This window comes from Pseudorca crassidens, chromosome 3 (assembly GCF_039906515.1).
Source record: "Pseudorca crassidens isolate mPseCra1 chromosome 3, mPseCra1.hap1, whole genome shotgun sequence".
NCBI classification, from domain to species: domain Eukaryota; kingdom Metazoa; phylum Chordata; class Mammalia; order Artiodactyla; family Delphinidae; genus Pseudorca; species Pseudorca crassidens.
Genome location: NC_090298.1, coordinates 43,265,166 through 43,278,070, shown reverse-complemented (window position 1 = coordinate 43,278,070; position 12,905 = coordinate 43,265,166). Strand labels below are relative to the sequence as shown.

Here is a 12,905-nt window from a genome sequence, read left to right as displayed (position 1 = left end):
GGTGCTGTTAAATGGATATAAGGTTTCAATTATGTAAGATAAAAAAGTTTCTAGAGTTCTGCTGAACACTGTGCTTGTAGTTAACAGTAATACTGTACACTTAAAAGTTTAAGAGAATAACTCTCATGTTATATGCTTTTTACCACAATAAAATAAAAAGTACCATGAACGACTTCATACTACTAAATTTAAAACTTAAACAGAAAAGTTCCAAGAAAATTAACTCATCAAAACAGACTCAAGAAGCAATAAAAACAAACAAAATTGTCCTAAGAAACTGAACCAGTACTTAAATCTCTGCATCACACCTAAATGTAGTTTCACAGGTGAATTCTACCAAACTCTCAAAGAACAAATCATTCCAATGTCATACAAGTCCACCAGAAAATAGAAAGAGGAATTATACCCCAACTCATTCCACAAGGCCATCGTAATTTTGATATGACAAGACAGAAGAAAATTATAAACCCCTCTTACTCATAAGTAGATACAAAATCTCAAAAACACATATTAGCGAATCAAGCCCAACAGTAACTGAACAGATAAAACACTATGACCAAGTTGGGTTTATTCCAATATGCAAGGGTATTTTAACATCAGAACATCTAAAAAGGTAATTAACAACCTTAACAGATTAGAAAAGAAAAAACTAATTATCCCCACAGATTAAAGTAAATAATACAATTCAACACCATTCACGACTGAAAACATATACTTAGCAAACAAGGAAAAAAAGAGATGTTCATGGCAGCTTTGTTCATAACAATAAAAAAGGAAACAACTCAAATGTGCACCAAGAAATGAATTAAAATATGTGGTATATAGTCACACAACAGAGTTTTATATACACTGTGTTCTATATTATATAGTATTATATATATGATAGATTCACACAGCAGATTATAATTATAAATGAACTACAAGAACTGGCAACACAGATAAAGAATAAAGAAAGAACACTGAGTGAAAAATCCAAATTGCGGAACAAAAACTATTTATGGTACAGCACCATTTTTGTAAAACTTAAAGAAGCAAACTTAAATATAGTGTTTGGGGAGACATACGTATGTGATAAAGCTTTTTTTTGAAAAGGAAGGGAAAGAAACAACGCAGGATGTGGACTGGACAACAGAACAGGAAAATAATACATAAACAATATAACAATATTAGTAGTGTTCTTAAAAATGGGTGGTAGTTCAAAACATTTATGAAGCTTTATAATTTGCAAATGTGACATTTTTAATATAGTAGGTATTTCTTTTTATGAAAAGTCCTTCAATAAAGGTTCTATCAATAAAATAAAGTCACAAGGTAACAATTATTCTTTGAATTCTTACTGTCACTAGTTGCCACATATTAGGGTAAAAAAAACCTTTCAAAAATAAAAAATGCTAAAAGACATTTAAGTCACATATCCCTCCTCTGTACATTCCTCCTCTAGCTATACTCTGGTATCACAATTCATACTAGTTTCCTTCTCTCTTGATCAGGCTAAACATTTCATCAAGCAACCTAAAGGCTTCTGAGTTCCAGGTGGTAGTAAATAGGTAAAGCTCAGATGCTCTCAGATGACGGAAAGCTCAAAGCCAACTTAAGAAGATCTATTCAAAAATCTAACTGCTCCAACATTCAAGGGACTCCTCATGAAGGAAGTACCAATTTCAGCATCACAGTAAGAAGTAGCTTTGCTTTTGGTAAAGAGAAAAGGGAAGGGGACATTACAAGGACAAGAACATTCCAGGCAAGGACACAGCCAGAAAAATTAACAATTTTCCAAACACTAGTTTCTAATGTTTGCCAGGCTCTCCCCAAATATACAAGATGAGAATAGCCATGCCTTAGCTGGCTCAAATTTTAAAGCTATGCTGTATAATACAGTAGTGCCTAGCCACATGTGACTATTTAACTTCAAAATTAATTAAAATTAAATAGAATCAAAAATTCAGTTACTCGGTTGCACAAGTCATGTTAGTCGTGTTTCAAGTGCTCAACAATCAAATATAAATTGTAGTTCAACAGCCAAATGCAGTACAACTAGAGAATATCTGCATCCTTGCAGAAAGTCCTAATGAACAGCACTGGTCTAAGACTGGTAGTTCCCAAGCTATATCACTAAGACATAAATGGAAAAAGGAATAAAGTACTCACTCATTCTCTATAGTGAATCAACATATAAAGCAAATGTTGCAATGGTACTCAAATACATAAGAAAGTAACTTGTGTATAAGAAATGGCAAGCCCTTAGAGTCAACAGGAAATGTTTTAGGCTCAAGAAACAGACTAACATACCTTTCAATCAACTAAAGTTTCTGTATACTCTTCCCAAGATTTCCTGTCTCTGTTAGAAATCAGAATAGTAGTTACTCCTGACAGAGGGATTGTACCTTGAAGGGAGACCCAGGAGGGCTTCTAGGGTTCTCCTATAATGCATTGTTTCTTGATCTGGGTGCTGGTTACAAGGGAGTGACCTGTACATTTATGATATGTATATTACTCAATTAAAAATACTGAATCTGTGTGTACACTATGCTTCAATAAAAAAAAATTATTTAGTCAAGAAGAACCTGGCCTGGCCTAGACACTTCTGTGGACAAATTCTACTAAACTTATAAAAAGCAGGTAATTTCCATGTTCCAGAGCTTATTTTTCTTTTAAATGAAAAGCCTGAAAACAGAATCAAATGAGAACAACTTAAAGAAAACTACAGGTCAATCTTTTTTCTTTTTTTTTTGCGGTACGCGGGCCTCTCACTGTTGTGGCCTCTCCCATCGCGGAGCACAGGCTCCGGACGCGCAGGCTCAGCGGCCATGGCTCACAGACTTAGCCGCTCCGCGGCATGTGGGATCTTCCCGGACCGGGGCACGAACCCACGTGCCCTGCATCGGCAGGCAGACTCTCAACCACTGCACCACCAGAGAAGCCCCAGGCCAATCTTATATAATTCAAAAAGTGCTAAATAAAACACCTAATTTCATCCAATACTGCAATAAAATAACTATATTTATCCAAGGAATGAATTTATCCTAGAAACTTATCCTAGGAACACAAAGTTAGTTCAAGTTAAAAAAAAAAAAAATCCAATTGATATAACCACTATGGAGAACAGTATGGAGATGCCTTAAAAAACTAAAAATAGAACTACCATATGACCCAACAATCCCAACACTGGGCATATACCCAGAGAAAACCATAATTCAAAAAGACACATGCACCCTAATGTTCACTGCAGCACTATCAGCAACAGCCAAGACATGGAAGCAACCTAAATGTCCATCAACAGAGGAATGGATAAAGAAGATGTGGTACATATATATATAATGGAATATTACTCAGCCGTAAAAAGGAATGAAATGGGGTCATCTGTACAGACACGGATGGACCTAGAGACTGTCACACAGAGTGAAGTAAGTCAGAAAGAGAAAAACAAATATCGTATATTAACACATATATGTGGAATCTGAAAAAACTGGTATAGACGATCTTATTTACAAAGCAGAAATAGAGACACAGATGTAGAGAACAAACATACAGATACCAAGGGGGAAAGGGGGAGGTGGGATGAATTGGGAGATGGGGATTGACATATATACACTATTGATACTATGTATAAAATAGATAACGAATGAGAACCTACTATGTAGCACAGGGAACTCTACTCAGTGCTCTGTGGTGACCTAAATGAGAAGAAAATCCAAGAAAGAGGGGATATATGTACACATATCGCTGATTCACTCTGCTGTACAATATAAACTAACACAATATTGTAAAGCAACTATACTCCAATAAATAAATAAAATCTAAATAAATTAATTTAAAAAATAAAATAGAAAATCCATTTATTTCCCTACACTAACATATTTAAAGAAGAAAAACAACAGAAATCAGTAATTCCAAAAAAAAAAAAAGCACTGGCTAACTTTCAACTGCCATTCCTGAACAAAACTAATAGTCAAGCAGAAAGGAAAGAAACTTCCTTGGCATGACTGAAAAAAAAATTAACAGAAGCCTAAAGCAAACATTACACTTTAATTATAAAAAATGTGGTGCATTCCCACTGAAATGAGGAAAAGCCTAAATGCTTGTTACTTCTACTACTATTCAATGAATGGTAGATTTGTCCAGTGCTTCAAGACAAAAAAAAAAAAAAAAAAAAGAATAAAATTGCATGAGATGAATCTGCATCAGACATCATGAGGGAAGAGACAGAATGCTTAACAGATGGTGCCGGGAAAACTGGGTTACCATATGCAGATAAAATGATCTCTATTTCACACCATATTCAAAAGGATGGATTCAACTGTACACTTAAAAATTGTTAAGATGAGAGAGCTTATTCAACTTGATAAAGTATAGCTAAAAAAACCCTATAGCTAACATCATACTTAATAATGAGAAACTCAAAAGTTTTCCCACTAATATCAGGTATAAAGCAAGGATGTGCCCTCTCATCACTCCTTTTCAACATCATACTGGAAGTTCTATCTAAAAAGTATACATATTGGGAAGGAAGACATACAACATAAAACTGTTTTTTCACAAATGACATGATCACCAATGTAGACAACCCAAAAGAACTGACAAAAAAACCTCCTGGAATTAACGTGCAATTTCAGCAAGGTTGGAGGATACAAGGTTATTACACAAAAGTTAACTGCATTCCTACACACCAGCAACGAACAAGTAGAATTTGAAATTAAAAACACATTACCATTTACATTAACACCCCAAAAAATGAAACTGTTGGGTATAAACCTAACAAAATATGTAGATCTATATGTGGGAAACTATAAAACTCTGGTTAATGAAATCAAAGAAAAACTAAATAGACTGAGAGATAATTCCACATTCATGGATAGGAAGACTCCATATTGTCAAGATGTCAGTTCTTCCCAACTTGATCTATAAGTTCAACATAAATCAAAATTGCAGCAAGTTATATATTTTGTGGATATCAACAACTGATTTTAAAGTTTATATGGAAAGACAAAAGACCCAGAATAGCCACCACAATATTGAAGGAGAACAAAGTTGGAGGTCTGACACTACCCAACTTTAAGACTTACTATAAAGCTATAGTAACCAGGCCAGTGTGGTATTAGCAAAATAACAAATAGATCAATGGAACAGAACAGAGAGCCTAGAAATAGACCCATATTAATATAGTCAACTGATCTTTGACAAAAGAGCAAAGGCAATAAAATGGAGCAAAGAAAATCTTTTCAACAAAAGGTGCTGGAACAACTGGATATCCACATGGTATAAAAAAAAGAAAAAAGGAATCTAGGGCTTCTCTGGTGGCGCAGTGGTTGAGAGTCCGCCTGCCGATGCAGGGGACACAGGTTCGTGCCCCGGTTCAGGAAGATCCCACATGCCGTTGAGCGGCTGGGCCCGTGAGCCATGGCCGCTGAGCCTGCGTGTCCGGAGCCTGTGCTCCGCGATGGGAGAGGCCACAACAGTGAGAGGCCCGCGTACCGCAAAAAAAAAAAAAAAAAAAAAAGAATCTAGAGCAGACCTTACACCCTTCACAAAAATTAACTAAAAATGGATCACAGACCTAAATGTAAATGCAAAACTATAGAACTCCTAGAATATAACAGGAGAAAATCCAGATGACCTTGAGAATGGCAATGGCTTTTTAGATACAACACCAAAGGCATAATCCATTAAAGAAATAATTGATAAGCTGGACTTCACTAAAATTAAAAACTTCTCTGTGAAAGATAATGTCAAGTAAATGAAAAGACAAGCCACACACTGGGAGAAGATATTTGCAAAAGACATATCTGATAAAAGACTGTTATCCAAAATAAACAACTCTTAAAATTCAACAATAAGAAAACCCAATTAAAAAATGGGTCAAAGACCTTAACAGTCACCTCATCAAAGAAGAATATAGGGCAAATAAGCATATGGAAAGATGCTCCACATGACAGGACATCAGAGAAATGCAAATTAAAACAATAAGATGCCACTATATACCTATTAGAATGGCCAAAATCAATAACACTGACAATAACAAATGCTGAGGAGTATGTGGAGCAACAAAAACTCTCATTTATTGCTGGTGGGAATGCAAAATGTTACAGACACAATTTGGAAGACAGTCTGGTTGTTTCTTACAAAAATAAACATACTCTTAACCATACCATCCAGCAACTATGCTCCCTGGTATTTATCCAAAGGAGTTGAAAACTTATGTCCACAAAGAAACCTGCACATGGATGTTTCTAACAGTTTTATTCATAACTGCCAAAACTTGGAAGCAACAAAGATGTCCATCAGTAGGTGAATGTTTAAAAAAAAAACAAAAAACCCGTGGTACATTCAGACAATGGAATGTTATTCAGTACTAAAAAAAGAAAAAAGAAAAAAAAATAATACCTATCAAGCCATGAAAAGACATGGAGGAAGCTTAAATGCATATTACTAAGTGAAAGGAGCCAATCTGAAAAGGCCACATACTGTATGATTCCAGCTATACGACCTTCTGGAAAAGGCAGAACTATGGAGACAATAAAAAGATCAGTGGTTGCTAGGAGTTGAAGGAGAGGGCAGGGATGAATGGGTGGAGCATGGAGGATTTTTAGAGCAGTGAAAATATTCTGTATGATACTATAATGGTGGATACATGTCATTACACATTTGTGCAAACCCACAGAATATACAACACAATGAGTGAACCATAATGTAAACTATGGACTTTGGGTAATAATGATGTGCCAACGTAGATTCATCAATTGTAACAAATGTACTACTCTGGTGGGGGAGGTTGGTAGTTGGGGAAGCAGAGCATGCGTCAGGACAGGGGTTTTATGGGAACTCTATACCTTCCCTTTAATTTTGCTGTGACCCTAAAATTGCTCTAAAAAGTAATTTTTAATCATTTTTTACCTTAAAAAATGATTAAGACAGTAAATTTTATGTTACATTTATGTTACCAAGATTTAAAAAAAAAAAACCTCCACTATCACTGAAGACCCATGGCCCAAGTTGACGAGAAAAACCCTAATGTCAAAGATTATTTTTTGTGAGCCCTGTATGTACACTCATACTACATATACTATGTCCTGATTTGGCACCCAAATAAATATGGCCATCATGAATTTTTTTTTTAAAGTACAGATTTGGATGAATAAAATTTAAACGTGAAAGGTAAAACTCTAAAGATAACTTAGGTGGTTACTTTTTTGACACAGAGGTAGGGAAAAGCATCTTAACTAAAAGTGCAAAAGCAAATCAGAAAGCAAAAAAAAATTAATGGCTTTGAATTAAAATTTTTGATCAGCAAGGAATATCATGGACAAAGTTGACAGATAATAAATGGAAGAAGATATTCACAACGTTTAAATCAGAAAAAAGTGTAAAATCTTGAACATACAAAGAATACCTGCCAATCAACAAGAGGAAGAAAGCAAACCCAATAGAAAAATGGACTAAATATATGATACGCAACTTACAGAAGTGGAAACCCAAAAAGATAACATGCATGCATATGAAGAGACAGTTAAGCTAATAAATAATCAGATAAGCGAATTTAAAACAGAGATTTTACTATATACCCAATAGGCTGGCTAAAAGCACAAGACTGAATAGTAATGTCAATGGAATATAAGAGCCCTCAGGTCCTACTTATGGGAGTATAGACTGACATAGCTATTCTGGAAAGCAATTATTAAATATTTAATCAAATTAAGTATTTATACACCCCATGACCCTGTAATTCCTCTCCTGAGTCCATTACCCAAAGAATTCTCACTTAGACCCATAAAGGGACATGTAAAAGAATGTTCATCCTTGTGGTGCTGGAGGGGAATAAGAGGTAATTACAGTGTCCATCATGGGGATAGGGAGGATATAAAACTTGGTGATAAAGTATATGAAATACCATACAGTAGTTAGAAATAATGCAATCAATTATCAATTAGGAATATGTCATAAACGTAGTGGTGGGGGGTAAGAAAAAATTATGAGATCTTCAGCACAGTAACATTTTTCTAAGTTAAAATTACAAGCACACAAAAAAATAGGCACACGTAACAACATATCTTTTAAAACACACACACAAAAAGAATGGCTGCTTCAGGGAAGTAGAGGAGTAAGAATTCCCTGACACTTCTAATAGCTAGTCTAGGAAGAATTCAAATCATTCAAAAATGGGTAAAAAAGAAATCAGCAAAGGCAGCACAGGATCTGTTCAATACAACAAGGAAAGAGAGAGGAGGGAAGGATGAAACAAGAAATGAGAGCTTAAAAAACTTAAATCCTCTAGAAAAGCACAACATGATTCCTCTCTAAGAAAACTGCTCTCCCCAACAAAACAGCCTAGCCCTGGCCCAATCACTTAAGAGTAGAACCCATCAGTCAAGAAGCTGTGTCCAGGCACAGGGGTGAGTTTTTAATGTTCCACTCTTAAATACAAAAAGGCAGGCAAGGATCACCAGACTTCTGAAGAAAGTCACCTACATGAAACAAAACAAACACAGGGAAAAGAAGTCTAAGAACCAGCACAGGGAACAGAAATAACATTCAAATGAAATTATAATAATCCTCAGAGAAAAAAATAAGAAAATAAGTAAAGGGTATGAATTTCAGATTTAAAAGGCCCACTCACTAAGTGTCTATATAGACTAAGTGTATAATAAATAAAAAGTTCCACATCAAGTTACACAATCATAAAATTTTCAGAATACAGAAGACAAAGTAAGATCCTAAAAGCTTTAGAAGAGTTTAGAAAAAGTCATATACAAAGGACCAGAACTCATATCAAACTAAGCAGCATCACTAGTATTTCACGTACAATGAAGCAATTATAAAGTTTTGGGGGAAAATTATTTCCAACCTAAAATGTTACTCAAAGTGGGAATCAATCTTCTGTTTTTATGAATCAATTATGAAAGTAAAGATATTTGCAATCTCTCAAATTTCTTTCCCATGCTTCCTTTCCCAAGAAGCTGCAGGAAAATGGGCTCCACTGAAGTGGGGAGGCAGGGGAATCAAGATAGAAAAAACATGGGATTCAGGGAAAAGAAAGGTGACACACGAAAGAGGTGAAGGGTAATTCTTGGGATGAGAGGCTAGAGAGGCAAGTCTATCCTGGAGAGGATAGAGGAATCAAGAAAAAATGAAACTGATAGATCACCGTATACGTCATAGAACCTAACCATGAATATAGTCTGATGCATATCCATGCTTAGAAAGATGTGTTAAAAACTATGAACATAAATAGATATGAATAAATAGCTGTGCTTCTGGCAGAGGGTTTTGAAGTAAATTAGCAATAGAAACACAGATCAAGTAAACAAGGTAATGATTAACTCTAGTAAAAAACAAAACAGAAGACTGAATAATAAAGGAAATGCAACCATAATATATTACATGGTTCACGTATGAATGATATATACACAGCCATGATATAAAAACTGAGTATAGGTTTTTATGCAAAAAGTGTGGTAACTGTTAGGAGAGTGCGAAGGGAAGAAGTGTGAGTGGAGTATACAGGGGAAAGGGGGGGAGCTAAATATTGGTATCGGAGGAGGGTTGGATCCAGGACCCACCACCTAATCCCCTCCACCCACCCCCTACCCCCAAGGATACCAAAATCCCTGGGCGCACAGGTCCCTCATATAAAATGGTGTCATCTTTGCATATAACCTAACATCCTCCACATACTTTAAATGATCTCTAGATTACATATAATACCAAATACAATGTAAATGCTATATAAATAGTTGCCAGTGGAGGGCAAATTCAAGTTTTGCTTTGGGGAACTTTCTGGAATTTTTTTCCAAGTATTTTTCATCCATAGTTGGTTGATTCATGCAGAAATCTAAACAATCAGAGTTGAAAGACTGTCAACAGACACTCATGGTTAAACCTGGGAGCCAAGATTTCACTTCATTTTCTTTCTTTTCACAACTATATTTAAGTTTTTCCACTATTTTTTTTTGCAATAAGAGTATGTAGGTATTAACTTAGTATAGCATTCATTGGCCTAGTATGTATTTCTGTAATAAGGAAATCTATCTTCATGAAAAAAATATTTTACTTATAAAAGAGCTACCAAAGTATTTGTTATCCAGAAGGTGAGCAGGCAATCTATATTTTTCATTATTTGATTTTATATCATTAGCCTGAACATTCAAGATCTAATGCTAAGAAAAGTCCAGGGTTTTAGTTGGTGGCTATTTCAATCTAGTTTACTGATGATTTCACTACAAAGTCACGTTATACCTTAATATACTATAGACCCAAACTTTCATTCCCTTACAAAAATTATCTTTGACACCTCACAGAACAAGGTTTCTCCTGATTACGCAATGATCTATGCATATAGATGTGTTAAGAAGTATAGATTACTTTTACCCAATTTTCTTTTTTGAATACTTCAAGTACACACACATGCATGTGGTTAGCCTTCTGCTGGGGTTTCAGCAGGCATAAATTTCATAAACTTCTGAGAATCTGAATATTCTATATTAAACCGCTGCATTTAAATGTTTACAAAAGACAAATGCATCTTGGTAATAGCAAAAGCATTTCTTCTAAACTCAACTTCCTTCTATCAAGAGAATTACTCTAAGAAAAGAGAGAGAGAGAGAATTACTCTGAAATTAAGGTGAACATGGGAATTAAATTTGCTTTAACCCAATGAACTCTGATTCTCGAACTCCCCTTCACATTTTAGAAACTACCTCTCCACAGGTTTTTTCACTTTGGGACAGGCTTCAGTGAGCCAGTAGCTTCCTAGACTATAAAATGTTTTACTTCATCCACTAATTTTTGATGAGAGAAATGAAACTACCTGGTGTTACCAGGCCCTCTCTTGCATCAGAGTAAGACTTAAAAGTAGTAGCTACTCAAATTCATAGAGACTCACAGTAAATTCACAGTAACTCAAATTCATAGAAAGTAAACAGTGATTGCCAAGAGCTGAGGAGACGAAGTACTGGCGAGTTATTGTTTAATGGGCACGAAGTTTCAGTTTGGGAAGATGAAAAAATTCCAGAGGTAGATGGTGGTGATGGCTGCACAGCAATATGAATGTCCTTAATGTCACTGAACTGTACACTTAAAAATGGTTAATACAGTTAATTTTGTGTTACGTGTATTTTACCACAATAAGAAAAACTGAAGAAAAATAGTAGAAATAGCATTTCAGCCTGCTTTGGACTTCAACAAAATGAAACACTACTGCCATAAGTTTAACTTCCTAGCCCAGGACCTACCACTTCCACCCATCTTCCCATCCACATCAACTTTATAAAATATGTAGGCGAACCAGATGGAAATAAATGGTAGGAGAAAACAACAGCTCCCTTATCTTGATTTGTTTCTCTTATTTGCCTAGGACCTCCCCTAAATTTGTTTTCAGATCCCAAAGAAACTCATATTATCTAGATATGAGTTTGGTTTAAACAGTTATCCTGACAGGTCACCACCACTACAACCTGCTTCAACACCTTACAGAGTCCAATCTCCTACTTATATCAGGAACCCTGACAATTCCCTAAGCAGCCTGAAAGCCAAACATGCAACTTCCAGGTCGGGCAAAGGTTTTACAGCAAACCTACTAAATCAAAGGATACACTCTACAGCACTAAATACAGCACAACCCAAAATATTCAAGTCAGAATGAATTCTCACTAGAAAATTTAGAAAACATCCTCTACAAGACATCTACTAGTCAGCTCCTCATCCACTGGATGAAGCCCTTAACCTAAAAACGGTTTTACATTTTTGCCTTAACACATACCTGACAATGAAGCCAGAGTCCTGTTAAAAGTGTCTCCATTTGCTCCAGAAGAATACCTATCCTGTAAGAAAAAAAAAAGACTAGTTTTCTACTTTGAATAATAAAAATGTGTAATCTATCTCACAAATACTACAAAATTTTAACAACTGGGTTTTGTTCAGAACAAAACAATTACAGAATGTAAGATTTTCTGAGTCACTGCATGTTCCTTTATTAATTACTCTAAAACACCTCCACTTTAACATTGTACGTATAGCGTATTAATATATCACTTAAAACACTGGTCAGCAAACTACAGCCACAAGAGAAATCTGGTGGGCTACCAGTTTTTGTAAATAAAGTTTTACTGGAACACAGCCACGCTCAATTCATCTAGGTATGTCGATGGCTGCTTTTGCATTACAATAGCGAAGTCGCAACAGAGACCATAAGGCCTTCAAAGTTTAAAATGTTTACTACCTGGCCCTGTATGGAGTTTGCTGACACCCAACTTCAAATAAAACTTTAGCCACCCTACTTGAAAAGTATAATCAAATACTATTATTATATAACTACAATAACCAAAGTAATACATGAGTAAATCAATACCTGCCAATACACAATATAGGTTACAGAGTTCAGTATTTTACAGTATACTCATCAAATCTGTACAGAATAAAGTAGAGCACAGAAGGAGAGTGGCAGATAACAATTTCTACAGTAAAGCACTACAGAAATTTATTTTTAAACTTCAATTGTTTTTATATGAAGTGAAACTAATGTACTCACATTATTAAAAAAAGAATTAATTCTAAAGTAAAGAAAACCTCACTTATGCACTAAAAACAGTGTATCTACAGATGTTATCTCGCAGGTGCACTAAAAATCCAATGAAATGGTGGACGCCAGCTACAGGTCAGAATATTCATGGTTAATTTCAATCAAATTTGTCACAGAAATAGTTCAAGATTGCCTTTAATGCTCCCAAATACTGACTGTCCCATTTTCCCTACTTCAGTCTCAAAATTTATTCGCTATTAATACATATGCATTATGCTTGCAATGGTGTAACGACTGGTGGACTCAGAAAATTCATAGCTAAATGTCAAGTTAATTTTGGAACCTTCCAACATTTCTCAGGGTATTCCTGGGTTAATGACAACATGAGTAACAT

The 12,905-nt window shown here is 35.2% G+C and overlaps 1 protein-coding gene across 1 annotated transcript in view; it reads right to left on the bottom strand.

Moving 5' to 3' along the window:
* The window catches only part of DDX4 (DEAD-box helicase 4), a 67,420-nt gene that overhangs the window by 46,724 nt on the left and 7,791 nt on the right, over window positions 1-12,905 (bottom strand). Inside the window, exon 2 of the mRNA XM_067730700.1 lies at window positions 11,753-11,813. Within this exon, the coding sequence (XP_067586801.1) occupies window positions 11,753-11,813 (61 nt within the window). The remainder of the gene's footprint in view (window positions 1-11,752; window positions 11,814-12,905) is intronic.